General features: G+C 32.3%; 3 protein-coding genes across 4 annotated transcripts; 2 read left to right on the plus strand and 1 right to left on the minus strand.

The window, feature by feature from the left end:
* The first annotated feature begins 1,427 nt into the window (after positions 1–1,427).
* LOC123699582 (transmembrane protein 245) lies at positions 1,428–15,512 on the plus strand. Of its 2 annotated transcripts, none has more exons than XM_045646564.1 (13): positions 1,428–1,974; positions 2,145–2,291; positions 2,443–2,671; positions 2,850–3,408; positions 3,563–3,734; positions 4,019–4,186; positions 4,630–4,822; positions 5,634–5,818; positions 6,172–6,306; positions 6,669–6,765; positions 10,718–10,889; positions 13,234–13,413; positions 14,399–15,512. In XM_045646564.1, exons 1-13 carry the CDS (start codon positions 1,615–1,617, stop codon positions 14,415–14,417), a joined length of 2,616 nt encoding a protein of 871 aa, XP_045502520.1. In that variant the 5' UTR covers positions 1,428–1,614; the 3' UTR covers positions 14,418–15,512. The 2 variants fall into 2 exon arrangements, with proteins under 2 accessions (XP_045502520.1, XP_045502521.1); XM_045646565.1 differs by lacking the exon at positions 14,399–15,512 and adding an exon at positions 14,090–14,130.
* Positions 7,316–9,282, plus strand: LOC123699588. Its single transcript, XM_045646573.1, has 2 exons — positions 7,316–7,652; positions 7,753–9,282. Exons 1-2 carry the CDS (start codon positions 7,476–7,478, stop codon positions 9,241–9,243), a joined length of 1,668 nt encoding a protein of 555 aa, XP_045502529.1. The 5' UTR covers positions 7,316–7,475; the 3' UTR covers positions 9,244–9,282.
* Positions 15,513–17,693: 2,181 nt separating the features above from the next.
* On the minus strand, positions 17,694–23,985 carry LOC123699581 (beta-mannosidase). Its single transcript, XM_045646563.1, has 12 exons — positions 23,763–23,985; positions 23,364–23,510; positions 23,025–23,173; positions 22,576–22,769; positions 22,014–22,272; positions 20,572–20,737; positions 20,364–20,489; positions 19,843–20,017; positions 18,967–19,540; positions 18,708–18,837; positions 18,125–18,510; positions 17,694–18,028 (listed from the first exon to the last, which is right to left on the minus strand). The coding sequence occupies exons 1-12, from the start codon at positions 23,890–23,892 to the stop codon at positions 17,792–17,794; spliced, it is 2,673 nt and encodes an 890-aa protein (XP_045502519.1). The 5' UTR covers positions 23,893–23,985; the 3' UTR covers positions 17,694–17,791.
* Between the last annotated feature and the right edge of the window lie 810 nt (positions 23,986–24,795).

Genomic DNA, 24,795 nt, shown 5'->3' on the forward strand with positions numbered 1-24,795 from the left:
AGAAAACAATCAATAAACATGGTTATTGAGCACGAAGATACGTATTTATAAATAACAATAATTATTAATTAACATGGAATTTATATTATGTTACATATTTTCCTTTCAGATGAGATAAAATTAGTTCAACCTAAAAACTATGTAAATTGATAACGAAATAATTTAATTTACATACACAAGAACATAAGAAATACTTTACTATCTTATTTACAAAAACACATACTTTAGTTCTGTAATAAATAAAATGTCCGGTATTCCTCTGTAGATTTACAGGACATCTTTTCAATCAGCCTTCGAAAATCTCCCGGCACAGACGATTTTAAACGTATCATTATTTAAATTTTATAATGGTATACACCTAAAGCCTTTTCTAATAGATCCGATAGCATATCGATCGCTTGATATAAGCATTTTGTCCACAATGTCTGGTATTGTCTTACTCGATTTTGACAAATATATAGCCATATATTCATCTGGGAATACAATTCTGTCTTCATTTCCACTGTTTTTTAAAGGTTTACATTCAGAATATAGAACTATTGACAATATAACACAACACAAAAGAGTAATCGAGAACATGTTCATGGTTTCTATGAAATTTAATATGTACCTATTGCTTCGCTTCTCGTTAGCAAATGTGAGTGATTGACGTATGATCGCTATATTATACGTATATTTTACAATAATTAAATGCTTACGTTGAGTAGCATGAGATAATATTAAAATATCTAACAGGAAACATGAAGACACCAAATAGCTAAACCTTAAATGAGTCTGTGGAACACACACACACTTTAAATCAAGACACTATTTTACCCGTACTGCTCCGCTCCGCATGTGGCTCCGCATGATGGATATATTCGCCTTCCTCGATAAATAGGCTATCTAACACCGCAAGAATTTTTAAATCTGACCAGTAGTTTCTGAGATTAGCGTATTCAAACAAACAAACTCTTTATATGTACCTAAGTACTATTTGTAGATCTAGATTTGTTAAATAAGTGTAGGTAACTCTCAAATTGAAAAGAAAACCACATACGAGGTTAACCACATCGATGGTGGGATATTGTAAAACGTTTATTTCGTTATTAACATACCTATGATACCGTCCGGGCCCCGTCTGTGCATGGTCGAGCTACGGTCATGCCTGAATCACCTCATACAAAAAGAATACAGTAATGTTTGATTGACTTTTGATTGAGCCCTATTGCGCCTAAAATATAAGTAAACCAGGGTTATATTTTAATACATAAGAATAGTGTATCTGTGACGTGAGTTATACAAGCAAATTGGCAACACTAAAATATTATGTCATTCCCAAAGTGTCAATCTCTTCGTCAAATGTCAATCTCAAATGCCAAATGTCAATCTCAAATGCCAAATCCAAATGTCAATTCACAATTATTAATGTCAGTAATCAGTATTGAATTTTTGAATACAAACTGTGTCGTACCTATTATAATATGTGCCGAAATTAGTGTGATGATCTCATTGAATAGGTAGTTTTAATTTTTAAATAATAATCCATTCAGACCAGTACTCATAAATTAAAAGTTGTGATGGTTTATCTTCTGAACGTATGAATATATTCAGTTCTATTGTATTGAATAAACAATGCAGCAGTCACCTTTCGACAACATTTTTAATATTATCGGTTTGTCCGAAGGCAATGAGAAACCTATGAAACACGGATTTTACAATGCATTCGCTTTATTCGTGTTGGCTATATGTTGCGCAGCTGTATATGTGTTATTTCTAATATTAGAACCATTTTTCAAACCACTATTTTGGGCACTCCTAGTGGGCTCGCTCCTTCATCCCTTTAAGTACAAATTATCTAAGAAAATCAAGACATGGATAGAAAATTTAGGGAAAACGAATTCATGTGTAATAGTTGGCTTGTTAACTATTCCAGTGAATATAGTTAATTTTGCCTCTGATACTGTTGGTTATCAATTTAGAGAACATTATAAGGTAAGGCTTGTAAGGTAAAATGTGACTAATTCAATTGGCATTAAATGTTTATTAATTATAAATATTAATCACTTTTTGCCACCATTGTGTCACCACTGTTACCCTGTGTGAATGTTGAAGTACTGGAACTGGAAAGGTATTTCTACTATAGTTAAATATATATTCAACAGGCAATTATAGGACTACTATCAGCAATATTTGTATTACCATGGCTATACAATGCAATACCCAGAAGTCTCTGCTGCTTATTTTGGCAGTTCACAGGCTTCATCAACTTTTCCACAACACTGCTCATCAGTTTATGTACATCATACATTGTGAGTATACTATAGTATGCTTTGTTTGAAAAGTTATTTAATAGATATTATCTACACCTTTGCTATTTATGAAAGCATAAACATTCTGGCAAAATTGTAGTATCAACAGTACAGTGGATCAGCAACTAATTAGAAAATTTAATATTTTCAGACGCTAACAATAGCACTTGCCTACATAATAAGTGTATACACATTATGGAGCCCTGAAAGAGAGGGGATATTCAGAGTGACTTCTCATATCCTCTGGTTGGTTATAGCCAGCTTTTTGGCCAGTTTAGCTGGAGCTTACAAAGTCTACATGTTTGTGGTATTGCAAAGCATCTTTATAACTGGATTTGTGCTTGAAGTGTTACATGTGCACAAAATAATGCTTATGAAAGGTAAGTCTAATTTATCTACCAATAAACTTTTATACATATGTGTACGGTAAATAACTAAACAGGCTCGAAATTATGAAATATTTAATATCACCAAGCATGAAATCAAATGCAGATGTTCAGCAATACAAAACATATAAATTCATATTTTTACATTAATACATTTTTTGTATTTTTACAGATCCAGAAGCATCGACATTGTCTGCAATACACAGCGTTCTAACAAATGTTCAACATGATCAGCCTGATGAGAAAGCCAAGGATTGCATACCAGAGGTTGACAGTGAAAAAGAGTCCACACCTGATGAATCTCCGTCTCCCATAACTCCAGATGCGGCCAAACGTGGCAGTTGGACTGGGAACGAACCTTCACAACATTCCCCAAAACACGCCAAAATGCTGTTCAAAACTCGAACACTATCTGCACTCCCATTATCAAATATGAAAATGAAGAGTGCATTCGAAAATCGCCTCCTAGCATCTTTCAAACAACGATCACTTGATGAAAATTACATAAGAAATAATTTCTCAGATGATGAGACAGCTCTGTATTTCAAACTTTTATTCTTTGGTTGTTTCTGCATGCTTGTATGGAAACATATCTGGTTATTGCCGATCACACTAATCTTTTTAGCAATACACATAATTAAGAATTTACTCAATTTCTTTGGAGTATGGTTATTCTTTGAAAATCATTACAACAATGTTACGGTTAAAATAAACAATTGGTGGAATAATAGGTAAGAAGTATATTTTATACTATATATTTTAAAAACGTTATAATTAAATTAAATTAGTTTTAAACATCATCAGTGATTTAACCATATATTTCAAATCAAATACAAATTATTTTATTTAAATAGGTAAAATTATATTTAACAATGTTTTTTTCAGACAATCAGCTCTAATACCCGGCCAAATTAGAGGGATTCGCAAAATGCAATCTATTTGCAATCAAAGTATAATTTCAATGGCATATGAATCTGTAGACACTGTTTCCAGTTGCATTGTTATTATTGGCCTCATTCTATTTCTGACTGTAGCTACAGTATTTATATGCATACAGGTAAATTACCTCTATTTTTTTACTTCTTAGTAAAGAGTAGTATTTATTACATTCATACCTTTCATAATTAAAAATAACTAGATACACAAACACACAACACGACTGATTTATATGACATAAAAAATACATCTTGACCATTTATTAAAATTACAAATATTTATTTTAAAAAAAATGTGTCAATTGTTACTTTTCGATAGCATAGATATTACATAAAATATCCATGTCTTATATACTTTCGATAGTGGCTTACTATCTAATAATTAAGCTACAACTTTACATTTTAGATATATTCAGAAGCAATAGTCGTTATTCAACTTAGCGGGAGCCTTTTGAACAGTACATTTGTCCAGAACAGCGCATTGCATGCGTATTTACCTGAGGGTTGGGAGGACAAGCTCGATTCTCTTATTGATAATGCATACACTTATGGCAGGGAAGGAATATCTACCGGAGTGAGTATGGCATCGAATTGTTCTTAATAGGATATTATCCAAGCAAATTTAACTGTTAACATGCCAAAACAATTTATATAAATATTTATTACATTATTTGTAATAGTTAGACTTTTCAGTTTTTTGAGTTTACCATTTTTTGTATATTCTAATAAAACTTTTATAACGATCTTAAATCTTGAATGCTTTTTCTTAGCTGTATTTGAAAGCTTATTTTTCACTAGTGTAGTCTTCTCATTGTTTTGTATGTTATTTTCGCTGCTCATTGGATTTTTATTAGGTTATGCGACACGTAAGTAACTCTTTTTCATTTCGAAATTATTTTAATACTTTATAGTTATTAAGATTTGCTAATAGTGTTGAATAGAGGATTTAAAATAAACGAAATTTTCGTTGTTTAAAACTAACAATATCTATAGAGATTTTTTTTTATATTTCTATAGGTAAAAAGCATCCTAAAGGAAGGTGATCCCGAAAAAATTGCGCGTGTGGAACAGCAAGTGCTAGAAATGTGGGATCGGGTGTACCAAAGTTGGGTGTCGGGTCATTTCGCAGCAACTGTTGGCCCACAAGTTGACAGCGCTGCTGTACAAGACTCGTGGGATAACCTTGTTAGCGATTTCACTCAAGCACCAGGTGAGATATATAGAAACTGTTACAATTTAATTTGTATTTTTTTGTAAAAAAATATGATTGTTTTGTACTTAACATCATTATTATCCGTACTAAAAATATATTACGTACAATTGTTTATTATAGTGTTATAATGTTGCCTATTAAAATGACTCTACTATAACAGCATTGACATAATATTTGAAAAATGTATTAAAACAAAAGACACCATGAATACATATTATAGTGTGATAGGTTTACTGAAAAGAAAATTTTATATATTATTATGTAGCCAAACTATTATTTTTTGTCTATACTTTGTGCCTATAGACTCTATGACTATGGAGAAATTTATTACACAATTACAGGCTTTTTCGACTACACGGGTATAGTGAGTTGGGTGCAAGCCAACGTGGGTACATTGAGTGCGATCGCGAGCGGTATCTGGGCGCCGCTAGCGAGCAACGTGTCTTTGCTTATTTATCATTGAGATAATATTACTACGTATGGAAGAGACACCACGAACAAAATCTGTGCGCCATTTTTTGCTCTAAGTTTTAAAAATTATTATCTAGTTAGGTACTTACCGATGAAAGTTATTCCTTTGCACTTTTCCGTATTATTTGTGCAATATCGTAACACACACGAAGGCATATTTGATACGTTTCACTTTAAAACAAATAAAAAATGAGCGTGCAGTTACGCCATATGGCGTATGTTGAGCGGAACATAAGTGATGTAGGCGGTGTCGTCTCCATATGTATATCTCAATGTTGCTTATACAGACTTTAGAGTCTCGTATAGTCGTTTCCTAAATATTTTATAACATTTACAGGCTTATTCGACTACACGGGTATAGTTAGTTGGGTGCAAGCCAACGTGGGTACATTGAGTGCAATCGCGAGCGGTATCTGGGCGCCGCTAGCGAGCAACGTATCCTTGCTTGCGGGATCGTTGGGCGCTTTCACGTCAATACTGTTCAGCGGTGGTGGAGCTATTATTAATATGATTATTAATTTGGTGAGTGGTTTTAATAACAAAAAAACAGTTTAAAGTCGTATACATATAAATACCAGAAATATTACTGCGCATTCGCGAGTAAAAAGAGACAGATGGCGTAATGCGATTTTCACTCCCTAATTAACATTCAGTTATGATTTTAACGTCATATTATGTAAATCACGTTTGTTTCCTACTTGGATATGATCTATTTATATTTGAATATGATCAAAATTTTATCGAAATTATTGGTTACCAATACCATTGCTAGTAAAAAATTTTAAAATTAAATCATACAGTATCTAGCGAAGTTTAATAAAAATATATTAAAAATAAACTTAGTAATCAAAATATTTCCATTTTTCTGTTAACAGGTAGTGTTTTTTACAACCCTTTTCTACCTTTTGGCGTCAAGCAACGCTCTTTACAAACCAGTGGAAGTCATAACGAGAGTTCAACCCAACTTCGGTCCTAAACTCGGTATTGCTTTGTCTGTTGCGATTAATCAGGTAATTTAGATTTTATACCTTAATGTTATAGTAACAAGGTACATTTTCTATTGGACAAGGCCTAACAAAATAATTATTTTATTAATTTAAGCAATGTACTTCATCTTTCGGAAGGCACGTAACAAAAAATATTTAAGGCATTTAAAGACTTATAAGTACAATCTAATAAAATGCAAATATACATGGTTCTTGCGTACATTTTAAACAAAAACGTACTATTAAAAAACTTGCTCATTGTAATAGCAAAAGATTCTTTTTCCACCAGTAATCGAAAATTCCTATTACATGTACTAGTTTCAAATGTATTTTTAACCGACTTAAAAAAAAGGAGGAGGTTATAAATACTTCAAAAAACGTTCCAGGTATTCAGAGCGTCATTCAAAATGGCGTTGTTCTACGGTCTATGGACGTGGTTGGTGCACAATCTGTTTGGCGCCAAAGTTGTCTATTTGCCTTCTGGTAAGCTTAACAAACTTTTTAATATCGTTGCTAAGTGCGAAATTATGTATGTTTGTTTATTGTTTGATAATTTTAAAAATTGGAGTACTTGTGTTTTTTATATTGGTCTTGTATTTTGAAACCTATGAAGGCAACAATTAGACTTATTATAATCCGGTTGATAACAGGACGTAGCAGATATAAATTAAATGACGAACTACCTTATCTTAGCGGTAATTTATGTCTGAAATTCCCCGTTTCATTCAAAATAGCACGTTACGTAGGTAGTTCTTATGCGAGTTATAACACAATGCACGATTATAAGTGATGAATTATGTAACGAATGGTTTATAAAATTGTTGTTAAAAATAACATTTAAATGAAATTTCATTGAATTTTAATTTTATTTCCTGTTTACTCATAATCCATCTTCTGTCTTACTTTCAATATCTTAAAATAACGTGGCCGTAAATAGAATAAAAGCCCATAAAATCCAACGTTATCACTTACATAATTGCATATATTTCCTGGTCGCGCCAAATTCGAACTAAATCGGGTCATTGAGCTTTCGATTAAGTCGGCCACAATTCGCAACTGATAAATGCTCAATTATTTTTTTCGAACATATTTTAGCAAACACTTATCTCGAGATGTCGTTCATTCGTAGCCGGTGTGACATTTTTATAGCTCGTGTTATTCGATAAATTGTTACACAAGATGCATAGTAAAACATGATTAAGCATCGCCTTACAATGACTGGCAAGAGGCTATTCATAGTTTTTGTTGTGTTGCTGAATGTCGTGTTTGGTGTGAGGATTAACTTCACTAGTTGCCATAATACTGAGTGGTCTTGTGTGAATAGTGTTCCAAATGAGATCGTTTACACCTGTTCGGCGGTTAAAAGCAACGTAAGTGCAATAATCCAATAATCTATAATATACATTAAGTCAAATATATACATTGTATGTATCATATATTATCATATATTAATAGGCTATTTTGTTCTAGGACTTCATCATCCACCTAAAGGATTATTATACGGATAATATCGTCAGTGTGACGGTACAAAATTGTCGCGATTTGAGGGTCGTCCTAGATTGTCCCTTATTGCAAAGATCGTCTCGATTACAGAGATTTAAAGTGAAAGATTGCGACCGGCTTGAGTTTATATCTCTTTCTGCGACGTCCTTATTGCAGACACCTCCCGAAGTTGTTATTGAAAATGTGAGGGAAGTAGTGTCATTTCCAAGAAACACTTTCAAATCGCCCACTACTAGTACTGAGCTTAAATGTCTAGGATCGACATCTATGAACAAGTTGAGAATTGTAAATAGTAAAATCAACTCTATCAACACAAAAGCTATATTTAACGTGAGTGGGATCAAAAATATTGAATTCGAAAATGTTACCATTACTGATATTTATACGCAAGGTATTGAAGCGATTATGAGCAGTGATAATTCTGTGTTTACAATGATAAACAGTAAAATTACTAATTTGGACTTCAAAGGAATCATTATTCAAGCGTCAACAGTCAGATTATCGTACAATGTTTTTAATACCATACGAGCGAACGGGATAAACGTTACAGCAGATAGTGTGTTTATCGCCGGAAATTTGTTTAAAGAAATAAATGCAAATGGCATAATAACAAATGCGCTAAACACCGATATAATAAATAATAACATCGAGTTTCTAAAAAGCAATGCATTGGAAAGTATCAAGTGTTTGAAAAGAAGAACGAGCAAGAAACAAATAAATTTTTCAAGGAATAACATACAGAGTGTGGAACCGTATTCTCTATTTTTTAACTATTCAAGTTGTAAAAATGCCGGTACCCAGATTATATTTCGTGAAAACAAAATAGACTGTAAATGTCGAAATATTGCGTTTCTTAATTCACCAACTACCGGATGCAATAGTGAATTGAACGGATTAATTTTGAACATAGCCAATAACAATACATGTTTTTTGGCTCCTTGTATTTTGCCCATCGAAATAGTTAAACTGCTACAAGAGAGCGATATGTGTCATTTGAACCTTGACCCCCAAGTTATGTGCTTACTGTATTATGATAAGAATTCTAATAATACGAATATTGAAGTGACAACAGACGAAGATGTCACGGAGCCGGCTCCAACATTCTATTTGATAAGGCAAGCTAACTCCCGCTCCGGCGACGCTAGTGCCGCTATGACGGCTATCGATAAGGATGATCTTTTGCGGGACAGCCACTTGAATATGACAAACAGGACGACTGTCAAAGTCGTGTTCGATTCTTCTAAAGACTTTGTAGAAACGCTTAGAAGCACGGGCAGGTCACGAAGCAGACAAGATGAGAACAAATCGCCACCGAGAGAAGATTACATCAACCGTTGTGTCGGCAGTCATTGTAGAAATAATGTTGCGTACGACAAGCAGAAGGCATTAGACTTTTATAAATATGTATACGCCCAATTGCGAACGCCGCGTCAGAATGACAATAAAAATGAAACTTGATTGGCATTATCGTTGTTTTGAAATAAAACCGTTTCACCTATTTCGTTGACTTTTTTGCCCCCAAACTTAGTATCTGCTATAGCTATAATTCGTAAACACTACTTTTACTATCAAATATTATTATTAACCTTATTTAAATTTATGCGTTTAATTATATTTCAATATTATTATTCACAGATAAGTCTGGCTTCTGCGTTTACTTTTAGTTTAATTTTCTTTTTGGTTTTATGTTTTTACCCGTAGCTCTTTAATGATTATAAGTTGTGGTTTTTAATCTAATCAAAAAAATTGTCATTTTAATAAGTAATAAGCGCTGCACTCCTGTTTAGACATAAGTGTCATTTTAAGTGGGTCAAAATTGATCCTGAAGGATTCAATTACACACATACATAAGTAATAAAGGCGAGTTAATTTCAAATTATAATTTGACACAAAACTATCGGTCCATTCAAATTGAATACGTTGCAAGATTTTGTTAGTGTTGTATATTTGGTCGATGGATTTCATGGACACTTAAATATATTATCTTTTTCGCACTTGTTTGGAAGCACATAACAGAATTACACACAATATGTGCAAACTACTGTCACGGTCAAGAAGGCGAAGGACATGCTTGTACGCACAACAATATTAATTGAATCGGCCTTTATAACCGTATATTTCTTAATCACCCATTACCATTTTTTATTTACTCAATTAAATAAATATTAACGCAACAGCTTCACCTTGTGGCTGCGCTTGCATTTTCTCTGATATAGGATAGCCCATGAAATATACGAAAAAAACAGTAAATCAAAATCAATCAGTCAAGATACTATATTTATTTTGGTGTGATTCGTCTTCACCTTTGATTGTGAAAATGAGTTTGTTTTTCTTCTACGACGATTTTTCTGTTTGGAGATATTGCTAGATGGCTTGACATGGCCTTCTTTTAACCGCAGTAAACTGGAAGATCCATTATCATGCACATTTGAAACACTGCGATACTACTAAATCTATATATATAAAACTCAAAGGTGACTGATATAGTGATCTATCAACGCACAGCCCAAACCATTGGACGTATCGGGCTGAAATTTGGCATGCAGGTAGATGTTAGGACGTAGGCATCCGCTAAGAAAGGATTTCCCGAAATTCTTGCGGGAACGGGGAAAAACGGGGATGCACGTACAAATTCGTGGGCGGAAGCTAGTTTCCTATATTCGTCGAATTTCGTATATTCCTAGGTTCGCCCCGGCTTCGCCCGTGGTACCTACATGTTTAAACTATCCTATCTCTCAAGTTGGATCGAACTGCACATGGTGTGCGAATTTTATTATAATCGGTTAAGTGGTTTAGGAGTCCATTGAGGACAAACTTTGTGACACGAGATTTATATATATATTATAAGATATTACTGTTATTTTTCTTTGACCATGCGAGCAAAGTTGCGATACTAGTATTCAATATAATACACGTATTATCTTTATTTCAGTGTTAGCGGCTGTGTTAGGTGCAGCGCCGTTTCTAGGTCCCTATTTGGCGGGTATACCTGCAGCGTTGGATGTGTGGCTCCAAGGCAGACCGATGGCGGCCTGTATGCTACCGATAGCTCAAGCGGCGCCCATCGCTTTCCTTGATGCCGCTGTATATGCTGAGATTAAAGAGTGAGTGCTAATTTATAAAAAATGCGTTATTATACAACATAACACATACACAAGCGCAATAACACATAACACAAGCGAAAGCTTAGTATGGGATCAGATCGTGCCGTGTGTGAAAATTGTCCTGAAATATTTATTTATATTTATAGACTACAAGCCCGCATAGGAAAAAAATATGGGTCAAATGAACCACCAGGGGACATATCTAGAACGATAGCAGAGCAAAAAATAATAAGATTCATCACTATGCCGTCACTTGTAAGCTGTCCAACTGAGTGCAGATGAGAATTGAAAAGTACAGGTAGACTCGGTAAATTTTGGTCATTTGACCATGTACGGCATTCTTAACCATCGATAGATCCATTAAAAATAATAAGAAACCGCTCAGTGCCGTACAAAAATGGTGGTCCACAAAGTCGGAATTTTTATTTAATTTCCGAGAGTTACCGGGGGTAAATTTGGTCATTTGACCATGTACGGCATCTGTGTCATACTATGCCTATACTGCTTTTAATCCATTATTCCGCAACGCCGTACAAAAATCATGGGGACAAGGGGAAAAAATCGAGAGTTGTAATCCCCTCTCTTTCCCCACTCCAGGGGGTCATTTGACACAACACGAAATAAATTTATTTTTAAAGTATTTTATGCATAGATAATATTTTTTCATGTGCCGTACATTTTCGTTGGTTCAAAGGGGAAAAATCTGAAAAAGAAAAAATCCATATAACGAAATTTTTGCTTTATATTTTGATAATAAAATATAAATATACATTAATATTAAGAAGCTCGAGGTGGTTAATTATCACTTTGGAAAGTCGGAGTCAGGTGGAATGGACTCCGTTAAATTGATGAACTAATAAAGAAGCTATGAACGAAAAGATGTGAATTATATGCAATCAGCCCATGAATACAGGTAAAGTCACAAGCAAATGCTAGTAATATATACATATTCAAAATGTACAAGTAAAGCGCTTTCAAATGATACCAAACACGGCATATTTATCTCAACTTTATTTTTTTACTCTGTATGTTTTGTCCGCTAGAGGGCGCCACATTAGATTTTGTGAAACCCCATATAGCCTTTAGCTAGCTGGTCGCTGGTTATCCAGTGAACAATTCAGACGCTTCTAATGATATGTCATTTGTCGAATTCTGATAAGTAGTTTAGAAGTTACGAGGGAATAGATGAACATACATACATGACCTGTCAAAATCATAACCCTCCTTTTGCTTTGCCGTAGTTGGGTAAAAATATGTTAATGCCGTACTGTATCAAATGGCCATAAAGCACCCTTAAAATTGTAGCTTTCGTCGCTTTCATCAGCCTAAAAGATGTGGTCTGCACAAAAATGTACGGCATCGTTTTTTCCTAATTTATCTATGTTAATACTATTTAAAACAACGAATAAAGTGTAGAAAACTATTATATTTCATTAATCTACGATGTTTAAACTTTTACAAAATTTCTGTTTTTGCATTTCTCTATAACTTTTTTTAGAACGGTTTCTTTTGAACGGCAATACTATACAACAATTGAATTTTACAATATCATGTTAAAAAAAAAGTTCCCGTACAGGGTCAAATGACCTTACAGCTCTTTATATCAAGAATTCGATGAAATTAAGATGATTATTGGTATACATTTAAAAGAACAATTATTTTTTGACGGCATTGCTTTTAATAGTACTTTTGAGTGCTAGATAATGTTTTGGAACCGAAGCCGTACTTAGTCAAATGACCCCCTGGAGTGGGGAAAGAGAGGGGATTGCAACTCTCGATTTTTTCCCCTTGTCCCCATGATTTTTGTACGGCGTTGCGGAATAATGGATTAAAAGCAGTATAGGCATAGTATGACACAGATGCCGTACATGGTCAAATGACCAAATTTACCCCCGGTAACTCTCGGAAACTAAATAAAAATTCCGACTTGGTGGACCACCATTTTTGTACGGCACTGAGCGGTTTCTTATTATTTTTAATGGATCTATCGATGGTTAAGAATGCCGTACATGGTCAAATGACCAAAATTTACCGAGTCTACCTGTACTTTTCAATTCTCATCTGCACTCAGTTGGACAGCTTACAAGTGACGGCATAGTGATGAATCTTATTATTTTTTGCTCTGCTATCGTTCTAGATATGTCCCCTGGTGGTTCATTTGACCCATATTTTTTTCCTATGCGGGCTTGTAGTCTATTACTTTTGGCGTCTATATTTAATTTATTAAAAAAAATCTTTTTACTTCTTTACTATTGTAAATTTTAATCATAGTCACCATTTAATAAAAATTAGCCCTCACACACGAGTATCAAAAGATGTCCTATAATTAATTTCACTTTTCCAGTGGTGGTCACCCCTATGTAACCGGTTTAGCAATTGCCGGTGGTATATTCTACTTAGGGCCAGAAGGAGCTATTTTAGGGCCACTGCTCCTCTGCTGCCTCATGGTGGTACTCAACCTGTCTTCCTCCTTCCTGAGGGATACTCCCGCGGAGGAAAGGGCTGCTTTACACTCTCGTGTCAGGTAAAGGAGTTGTAGTACTCATAAAAAAAAATTTTTGTACATTGTTTGACGATTTTGCCATATAATTCTCGAATAAATAACTTATTTTTGTTCTTGAATACATTACGTGTTGTGTTTTGATATTTCTGTATTGAAGAGTTGCGAGTTTGGTAGTTTTATAGTTTTGTTTCTGGAAAGTTCTAAGTGTTATTTTAAAGTGTATTTGAAATGCTAGCTTTGTAGTACCATAGTTTTTCCTGAAAAATGTACATATGTTTTGAAGTCCTGATCGACCGATGTTTGATGAATATGTAATGTCATCATTAAAAGAGGAGAATTATCATTAAGAGAAACGAAGAATCGAAAAAGAATCTAACAGAAAAGAATCTCTGGTCAATCAGGGCGTGTGTTTTCGAGTAATCATAAATAATGTATTGAAATGATCAAGAACGTTTATGCCATGGGTAAGAAAGTTTTCTTAGCGCAAGGAAAATAAATTGTTTTAATATAAAATAATTATTATTTAAACAACAAAAATGGTACAGTTTCGTTTGTAAATTGTATTCATTAAACGTTGTTTTGTTTAATTTTGTGAGTAACAATTATTGTAAATGTACGCTAGTGTAATATTGTATGAATTGCGATTCTTGTACTGCCAATAATAAATATTTGTTGAATACTTTATTTGTTTCAATAGGTCATTTTTGGGATATTAAATGAGGTGTGTATTTTAACAACGTAATATTATGAACATTTTAAAACAGATATGTTCAAGGCGATTGACGCATGTTTCGATTTCGCTTTTTGATATTTTTTTTATTAATATATATGTATATACATATTGTTGAAGTTCCAAAAAAACATACTAAAAGTGAAGGGATAGCATGAATTTTAGTTTTTTTTTTAATGAGCATGAAAATGTTTCTTTTTTGAGTTTGATAATCGCATGACTTACAATTTATATTTATTGTGCATATATTAATTACTAATTTAAACTTATTTTCAGATATGGTGCTTATCTTTAAAATGCATGAAGAACTAATTGTGAGATGGCCAGCTATTATTATTGTCGTATTGAGATACAAGTCGTAGATTTTTTACATACAATGTGATTAGCGACCTTATAATAAAATTACATACTAAAACACATATGGCAGATCTATAGCTACTTTGTAATCTATGAATATATTTTTTTTCTAAAAATAATCGGCAGGTTGAATTTTTTACGCGGATCAAATCATATTATTTATTATGCAAAGTGTTACACTTACTTCACTTTAAAATGATCTGCAAAAAAGAGATTTTAACTCGACTCGTCAGCGAGAACGACATTTTTCATTAAGTTTTTTCGTATAAAAATCTATATAATTATAGTGCTTCTATTGATTTGATTTATTTAATGTTAAATTGTTGCAATATTATAGTATGGTTTAATATAACAACGCAGCTTTTACTGTCTATGTACGTGGCAATCAAAAGGAGGGATTAATTTTTAGTCTGGAATTTCGCAGATTAATATAAAATGCAAAAGTTTAATAATACGAATAAGACTTTTGAAACCATAGATATAGAAATATGTACCTAACTGCGAACACACTAAGGCTAATTTTAGCTATTTTTAAATTTTACAAACAATAAAAACATTCTCAAAATGTTAATAATTATTCATATTATGTTCTTATTATGTAATTATTTTAAGTAAACTGTCTGATATTATTTCTAGTCTTATTTCAATTAAATGGAATATTATAAAACAAATATTATTCCTTCGTAATTATAATAAATTAATAACGACACTTAACTGACGTAAATATAAATAGAATTCTATTACTACTAAAGAATTAAGTCAATTACTTCACATGTTAAAGACTCGGGTATTACACCGGCTTCTAGTAAGGGTCTTAAATCTTTACAAATTTGCACATACATATGCTATAAAGTATAAAGGTATGTATGTAATATATCTATAATGTTTTTGATATTAGATAAGAACTTTTTATATATTGCAGATTAATATGATACATTATGTAAGTATATTAAAATTATAAATAATAAAATTATCTATAATTTAAATCAGTGCCAATATTCTTCGGTGCTTTATTGCGATCTATTGATGTACGCATATAATTATAAACATATTTTAAATATATATAGGGATATGTATAAAAATATAAAAACTTGAGCGATGTCATGATGGAACGAAGTGTTAAGTTAGAGAGAGACAGACAGAGAACCACGCGCACGCCGGACGGCTCACAACTCTAGCAAAAAGTGTCGTGACAACTTTTCGTAAGAATTTTTTCCGTCTAGCCCCATTTCACAACGCGCGATAAGGAACTTCGTTCCAAAAATAATAAATAACCGTTAACTTGAAATTGTTGGATTACATGTTATGTGTTTCTTTTGAAAACCGTAATCGAATAGAACTTTTTTTTTTTTGTTAAACTATTGAACGTTATTAACGAAATCGGATTGTTATATTATTGCAGACACGAAAAAAACATCCTGTCTCAATATATTCGTCTAGCTTAATGAAATTTGTTAAGATATACCAAGAGATTATACTAAATTATTTTTGTATTAAATTGTGTTTAAAATCGGTTTGACCTACATTCTCTATATAATGTAAACTGACGCAAATGTGTAGTAAATGTAATATAATGAGGCTATGAATTTTATTATTATCTACTCATAATATAGTATCGAATTATAGTATATTGTCATTCTTAAAAATCGATCATATACAACGTAAACTCATGTTAATAAATTATTTAATTAACGGTAGGTATCTTAAGATCATAATAAGTATGTATAATGTATATGTACAAATATTAATTTATTAAACCGTTATATAAGTAATTTGTATTAATTATAAGCTTTGCACGTTCTATTATGAATATCTAAGTATATTTGTCTATGAAGAGGTATTTAATTCTTAAAGGGATTGTTGATGACCAACTTTTTTTTTGTTGGAAATTGGATTATTTATAATTGGTTAAAAACTGACTCAAATTAAAAACAACTGCCAAACTTGTAGCTCCTTTTCGTTATGTTTGATTATAAAATTCTAACAAGCGTTAGGTAAAATGAACTTTATTAATAGTAGTTTAGGGTCGAGTCGAATGTCTTTAAAATTATAATTATATGTCACGCGAAATATTAAACTAATGCCCGTTTTCAACAACAACCCGTAAAATTTAAGTGTCACCTAAGTCAATTTAAGGGATACCTAACGTAAAATTTGCTTTCACCGACAGATAAGTGTCACCTAAATCGTTAGGTTCGGGTTATTCGTGAAATCGGGCATAAGCAACGTTTAAAATATGCTTCTCTTCCTCTTCGCACACTTGAGTTATTTTTTTCTATCTTTGCCTGTAGGTAAGGGCCCTTGTACTTGTAAAATGATACGTAATTGTCTACTTAATATTATGTTAATGCATTTTTATTGGTTTAAAAATTTACTAAACTATTTTCTCATAAAAATAGTTTTGTTGGTGTTATCTGTTTTTTTTTTACTTCTTGATTTATATTACATATTATGATAATGCCAGTTGCAATCAATCGTGGATATTATATGTATAAATAACACGAAAGGGAAATTATTTAAAACCAACAATAGCCATTGGCATCATCATAATGAAAAAAAAATCTATCTACTTCTCAAAATAATTGTAATGTAAGAATCAATGGAATATTCAATGTAGTCGTAAAATATAAAACCAATAATAAGCCCTTACCAGTTCGAAAGAGATCGTCCAAAGTTTAATTTAGATTATATTGCAAATAAGTTTGTACTAAGCACGCATATTGTAACTGGAGCAAATATATTGTTTTGCTTTATTTGTTGTTTTATTTTTATTAAACCTTACATTTGGTGAAATCCACTCGAGGAACCCAAATATCTGAACTTCTATGAGATTTTTTTTTTATATGCGGCTGACACCTATATTATGAACCTACTTTGAATTAAGGTATTAGATCGAAAAAAATGTTTAGGTAAATAACAAAATATTTAAACGTTATCGGATAATCAAAATTATTTTTGTAGTAGATTATGCAAATTGCAATCCTCTAGGTTATTTTTGATTACCTTGATTTTGTCTTAATATAATTCTTGTCTGGTTTAGTTACTTAAAATTGCAAATAGAAATAAAATTTATTTTTTTAATATTTCCTCCGTAATACTATACTCGGAGGAAAAACTGATATTTCGAAATTATCGTATATTATGATAGATATTAAAATGGGTCAAAGGCAACTTTGCACTTAAGAGCGAACTCAACCTTCATCAATTAAACATATTTATGTATATACTTTGTTTAATGGTAATTAAACACACTTAAATACTTTGAACATTTTTACAACTTATATGTACACGATACATTGTAACCTTAACGTTTTATGTATTTATATAGTACTGGTACGTGATTCCCCGTTTTATTTCTTCTGCATTTGTAGATACTTTTGCTAAGAAGTCAACTTGAGTAGATGGCTGCGCCACGATAAGGCCGTTATCGATGAAATGCCCATGTATATCCGATTCCAACCACAAAAACAATATCACAGAGTCCGTTGTTATAGTTACTTCATAAAGCATCTCGTTGTTGAGATCTTTACTCGATTTTGTTACATGTATCTGTAATTTAGATAAATAGTTATTTGAAGCAGTGTCTCTAGAGGTAAATATAGCACAAAACATAGTTACATATGACTATGAGTCATAAAATTATACCTGAATATTTGGTTTTCCCAATCCTTTCACTGATTTCAAAGCAACCGGGAAAATGTAATTCTCTGGAGACGATTTAACGCAGTCATACTCAAGCGAAAACCTTAAAAACAGTTCATCTTTCTTATCTTTATCCCATATAACAATACTGCCTTGTTTCTTACTACTCAATGGGTTGACATTTGCTGGATAAGACTTCGTCGAAACTGGAGTTAAGCTAGTCCAGTTAAATACATCCACAATTATATTTGCGTCGATAATTGGAACAAATCTATCGTTTATCAGATACACGTCAACATCGCCAGTTAGAGTCAAACGTGGAGATATGAGGACGGGTGCGAAGAATCTCTTCGCAAAATAATGCAACATTTTCCACTTCCCGCCATATTCTAAAACAAAATTGTTCATTAATCATGCATCTAATACTTTAAAATTTTACGACTTTTATTTAACCTTAAATAATTTAAAGTGTAGGAAACACGCTGAATTATTTATCCTGCATATTGTTTGGACGTATTGCAATCAATCTATTAATTTAAAATTTTTCTCCTCTCATATCGTAGGTACAAGAAGGACAAGAACATACCAATCCCTGACCAAGAGGGTGCTTGCCATACATCATTTAATTGCCAATACAGAGCACCCATCGTGTACCAATCTGCTTGACTTTGCCGGTAGAATTCAGTTTCTGTTTTCATTGCCATAGCCTGAGTTATCTAAAAAATATTGTTATTGGTACTAGATCACATCATTACTTGATAAATACATGATCTTCTTTGATATCTTGAGTATGGAAGCTTAATATGTCATTGATAAAGGTTTTATTTAAAACTCTTCTATCTTACCTGACTATAGAAAACGAACTTTTCAAAATATTTTTTATCATCACTATCTAATTTAAGATGCTTTTTTATTTGAATCCGTATGTTAGTGTTGCCATTAGGGCTGTGTTGTCTGTGTTTAGAGTATTTGCTGTATAAACTGAAATCTTCGGTATTATTGGTGGCAGTTCGCATTGTTTTTAAGGATGGGAAGGACTGGAATCCATACTCAGAGGCGAATCTTGTCTGAGGATAGATATTGGCATCCCAGTTATCAGCTAAATAGTTGTAATAATGCGTATCACCATAGTGAGGATCATATGGGTTTTGGGCTATGTAACCGTCTTCTTCAGATTTTTTTCCATTCGACGGACTTGAAACTAGATAACGTCGACTGGGATCATAACTCTCAACAATTGGTTTAATGGTATCGACATATAACTTGACATATTCCTGTTTATATCTTTCGAATTGCGTTTGCGTCATGTACCAGTTGCCTCTCAGGGCTACTTCGTTTTCGTTATTTCCAGCCCAAACTGCAATGGATGGGTGATATTGAAGACGTTTCACTTGTTGCTCTACTTCTGTCTTTACGCTTCTGCAATTGTGAAAAATATAAGTCAATTTTGCGACGAATACCAACATGATTCTTACTTATAACAAAACTATATACCTAGGCAGTTATGCAACGCAGATATGTATGTATAGGTATTAATATTATAATAAGGGAATATTGAAATAAGGTTATGGTTTCAGTTTCAAATTGCTACTTATAAAATAGCCTTAACAAGATCTACTAGTAAATAAAACCTTGTCCCATGAAGAAGAAAAAAACCTCTCTTCTAAACAACCCTTTCAAACACAACAATTTAAAAAGAACGGTTCAAAAATAATTCTTACTCTAGAAAATCCTTATCTGCTGGGTACATGGAGCAGGCGAAAAGAAAATCTTGCCAAATTAGTATGCCAAGTTCGTCACATTTTTGGTAGAAGTAGTCTGACTCGTACACCCCGCCGCCCCACACACGAAGCATGGCCATGTGAGCATCCCGCGCCGCCAACAGCAAATTGTCAACTGTATACATACATGGTATGCTATATCCTAATACGGAACCATAGTTTCCTACATATTTCCAAGATAATTTCAGCAATAAGTACTTTATGTTTAAAAACCGTTTAAATAAATACTTATTGAGCTTAAGCCGGTGTTTGATCTAAGGACTCTGAATTTTGGTGTACTTATGCTTTTTTTTTTGCATCCTATAAATTAGATTGAATCATTTAACAGATTCAATGTTAGTAAATATATTTTTACCACTGATTGGAATCTTTACAAGGGCTTCTCTTAGAATACAATCTCCTTAATCTCTCTTATGTAATCGTCTCCGTTTCATGTCGAATACTTAGAAAAAAATACATACCAGTATTTTTATCAGAACCAAGTTCCGGTAGAATATTTGCCGGTATCCAATTAGAACCTTTCATAAATATAGGATATCCATTCACTTTAAAATAGAATGTTAATCCTTGGCCTGCTGTCTTGTTACCTTCATTGAATAATTTAAAAAAAGATTAATTAATTTTAAATCCAGTTAAAACACTAACTTCAATACTTTAGCAAATTCTCACCAAAAATAGTATAGGCGTCATTTTCGACCAACTCAATAGTACGAAAACCAATCTTCAAGAGCTTATGTGACATTTCTCCATTTTCTGCATCATTTGAAAAAAATATATTCAAATCGTACAACGGCTGCTCTCCGAAACCATTGGGCCACCATAACGACACTACATTCTGAAATCGAATAATACGAACATAATTAAATAAGAAATGTGTATTTTTTTATAACATTAAGGGCCGATTTTTCAATCCTTGGTTAAAATTTATTCGTCCAATAAAGTATTAGGTACACGAACATTTTAAAATGTCTCCTGTAAACTGTCAAATACGGACAATTAGAATACATTTTTGAAATGGTAGTTTAATAAGTTATTCGATGAATAAGTAAATAAGCCCTATATGAAGTCAATACCTAGATATAACGCCCGACTTTAGTGGTGTTTATATCCTGGCGCCACATTAGACTACACAGAAAACGCGGGATCGAATCCTGCCTCATGATCGATTTCATAAAAATGATTTAAATAAATATCTAATTGGTCAAAATGTATATTATTTTACTTGGTTTATGTTACTTTGTTTCACCCAATAACATTAATTCTTTCATTAAACATGAAAACCCATGAGGAAAAGTCAACGTATTTATACCTACGTAAATTGTGATTTTTGTAATATTGTTATTTTTCGCTAGGTGGGTTAGGTAAGTATACAGACCACGTATGTATAATATACCTATTATATACGTAATATTTACATTTTATACGAAAGTTCACGGTTACGCTTGCCTTGAAAATTTAGGTTAACGACGGTAATTTATAATTTAACGCCTTATTTGAATAATTCAAACAGATTCTCAATTAGTAAATGATCAATGTATTGATTTACACTTAAATCAAGCTCTGTCTTTTATGACATCTATAAAATATTATTATTTCCGTATTATTTTGTCGCAATATAGTACCTAACTACTAATATATCGACAATGTAAATAAAATAATTCAGGTTTTAAAAAAACTACTGCTATTGTATTTGTTTTTGAATAAATTTAATGCATATTGTGATGAACTTCAATGACCGATGCAACCACTTCAACTGCGCTCTCCTAAACAATTGATACCGTACTCGTATTATCGGTCAATGGTCATCACAATCTAAGTGTATTTATCACGACAATTACTAGTATATCTATATAATTATTGGTTAAATCACAGTTGTTTAATGCTCTAAGATATGTATAGTATATATTTTTGTTTTTACCAATAATAATTAAACTTTTTAAATATTATACCGTCTCTACAAATAGCTGGGCTATCTAACGCTAGCCTATCGACTAGCTTAGCGCAATGTATCCAATGTTCATTTATGATTATTAAATCAATATTTCAAACTACATAATAAATTAGAATTATAAATATTATTCTATACTGCCATACACATAGGTACTACCTACCGCACTTATCGTCATATTAATCTTTGCTTCAGCTGCGCCATCCTCTCCAGCTTGTACATCCAACATCCTGCCCACAGTCAGCGATTGATGTGCATTAACAGACAGAGTTGCACTCAAATAACCTTTAATTTCTGAACGTGGCAATCCACTTTCCAAACTGGCAATTATTCTGAGAGACCAATGCGATTCAGACTTCTCCGTAAATGTTCTGACGTTCCGTATCAGAGCTCCGTTGTGAAATTCGATTGACGCATTTTTCCTGCGAAGTGTTCTTGAAGAATTAAGTACAAGCTAATTATAATACAGAAGAATACGATAAGAATGGAAATATATTATATGAACGATTGGATGACCTGTTTTTTGAAGATGCAAAAACTAAAGCTGATATGCCTAGACCTCACCAAGACGTAGATGTTATATCGTAGGAATTGTAAGATGCTAAGGCATCTTTGAAAATATTTTACACATAATATTTGCATAAACATAGGTAGGTATACATATAAGCAGTTAGCGCCGCTTCCAGAAGAGCGGCTTCATGTCGATCGTTATTATTTAAAATTACCATAATCCAACAGAAGGGAACGCCGGGCCCCAATCCCAACTAAAAGATGCTTGCATCTTCCTGAGCTGGTTCACGTGACATTCGCCGTTGTACACTGAAGGAACACAATTTGGAGCTGTGAAGTGCTTATCAGATCGCGCCTTCGCAGCTTCCACAGGTGAAACAAAATTTAGTACCAATTCGTTTTCACCAACCTACAATTTTTCAGCTATGAATTGATGAACTATTAAATATTTTGATGATAAGAAATTTGAAGCATTTTTACAATTACCTACCTAAGAATTTCAAGCACTACCGGAATTTCATAAAATAGGTTACACATATATTCCGATCGAAGCACATTCACTTACTTACGTAAATTTTAATCTTACTTCTATTAAAAATAAACAAAAGACAACTTAACAAAAGTTAATCATAAAGACATTGCGAAAATTTCGATTCATACTGACCTTGAGGTATTGTCGGATGTCGAAAACATATCTTACGAACATGTTATTAGTCCAGCCAATTGGGTTACCGTTAAATTCCAAGAAAGCGACAGTATCCACGCCTTCGAGGACCAAGTTAGAAATTGCATATTTCAAATGTTTCGGTTTCACTAAAATTATTTGTATTCATAATTCATCTCGTTTCATACAATGTCACACATTATAAGTATTAGATATAGAGATTGTAAGAAATAGAAAGCAATTTTATTTGAGAAACGAACTTAATAATATTATTAAGAAGATAATTAAAACACTATCTATATACAAAAAAAAACTATCATTAGGATAATAAATATTTACGTTTAAATTTGCTTGTGTAAGTCCAAGAATCATAAGCCACCCATCGCGTCAGGACATCATTAAACCCTTCTAAAACGTCGGTAATAATATTGGCATTCTGGAGGTCAGTATAAATGCCCCCGGGAACTGTGCCTGGCACTGTGATCGCTGAAATAAAAATTCCTAGTATAAACAAATTATTTACTTTTGGAATTGGTAGACACATTTGGACCCTAAGTTTAGGCTATCATTTTTATAATGATTTACTTAAATTAGTACTGTGTTAAAAAGCTATTTGAAGAATACTTTGCAAGTTATTACTTACGATTTCTTAGAAACAACTTTTTATCAATATAATTAATAATTAATTAGCTAATTAGGTATAATCGTAGTAATTAGGTATAATGAATGGGTACTTACATTTGTTCTCATTCTCCACTGTCCAAACAACATCTTTGTTAGATGAACTTAAATCAAATGTACAAGTACATTGTATAATTTGAATTACTATTATTGTAACGAAACACAACACTTGCATCCTAGATGTCATTGTGATTTGCCCTTTGATATACCTATTATTCGAATTTAAAATAAAACTATATCATGTTTACGTTGTCACTAAAGTAAGCTCTTGTAATCATACACAAGTGGCTATCTGTCATCCATCCATTGTAATGATGTCGAGTGATGTGCTATTCTTATCGATATCAATGAACATATTTGTTACCTTTACCATTCTTTTAAAAAAATCATTTTTAGATACATACCTGATTATTTAGATCGTCGTTGATGTACGTTTTGTGTTTATAAAATGAAATTAATAAAAATTCGTTTAATTATACTAGTTTCCTATATAGAAATGTGTAGAAAATAGCCCACTATACTATTCAGTACCCACATATAATCATTTTCTTTAATTGCTCGCATTATTTTCAGTAATTATTTAAAAATGAAAATTTGTAATTACTCCATTACGGTCGCTGAATAGATAGTGAGTGAGTAGAAGCGAATCTAGAAACAAATAAGGAATTCGAGCTGTACTCTTAACTTATAATTATTTAATCATAGTAAATACTTATTTATTAATATTATTCAGGAAAACATTTTTTGTGAAATATTCATCGAATAATATTAGGAGTATGAACTACACTATGAAATAAAGTGTTATCGTAAACAAACATAGCGGATCGAAATTCTCACTCTCATTATAATAATCGCAGTTCACCGACGCATAATAATAATCAGTTCACACATATTATTAGATAGTATTTTAAATAATCCAAAATATTTATTAAATTAATACTTTACAATAGTAAAGAATTATACATATTAGTTATATAAACAGTTTAATTTTAGATAAATGTGTGAAGTGAATTCTCATGACCTCTGGGGTATGGGCCAGATGCATTATGCATCTGATGCACATAAAATTATCGATAATTTTTACTTATAA

The sequence above is a fragment of the Colias croceus genome, chromosome 18 (assembly GCF_905220415.1).
Source record: "Colias croceus chromosome 18, ilColCroc2.1".
In the NCBI taxonomy this organism is placed as follows: domain Eukaryota; kingdom Metazoa; phylum Arthropoda; class Insecta; order Lepidoptera; family Pieridae; genus Colias; species Colias croceus.

Bases quoted from the DNA above. Each gene is read 5' to 3' on its own strand.
- LOC123699582 (XM_045646564.1), top strand. From the start codon at position 1,615: ATGCAGCAGTCACCTTTCGACAACATTTTTAATATTATCGGTTTGTCC. The intron at 3,409-3,562 runs GTAAGAAGTATA...TGTTTTTTTCAG, and splicing joins AACAATTGGTGGAATAATAG to ACAATCAGCTCTAATACCCG. The intron at 10,890-13,233 runs GTGAGTGCTAAT...TCACTTTTCCAG, and splicing joins GTATATGCTGAGATTAAAGA to TGGTGGTCACCCCTATGTAA.
- LOC123699588 (XM_045646573.1), top strand. From the start codon at position 7,476: ATGATTAAGCATCGCCTTACAATGACTGGCAAGAGGCTATTCATAGTT. The intron at 7,653-7,752 runs GTAAGTGCAATA...ATTTTGTTCTAG, and splicing joins GTTCGGCGGTTAAAAGCAAC to GACTTCATCATCCACCTAAA.
- LOC123699581 (XM_045646563.1), bottom strand. From the start codon at position 23,892: ATGACATCTAGGATGCAAGTGTTGTGTTTCGTTACAATAATAGTAATT. The intron at 23,174-23,363 runs GTAAATATTTAT...AAATAATTTTAG, and splicing joins TTACACAAGCAAATTTAAAC to TGAAACCGAAACATTTGAAA. The intron at 18,511-18,707 runs GTATGTTCTTGT...ATTTTGTTTTAG, and splicing joins ACCCTCTTGGTCAGGGATTG to AATATGGCGGGAAGTGGAAA.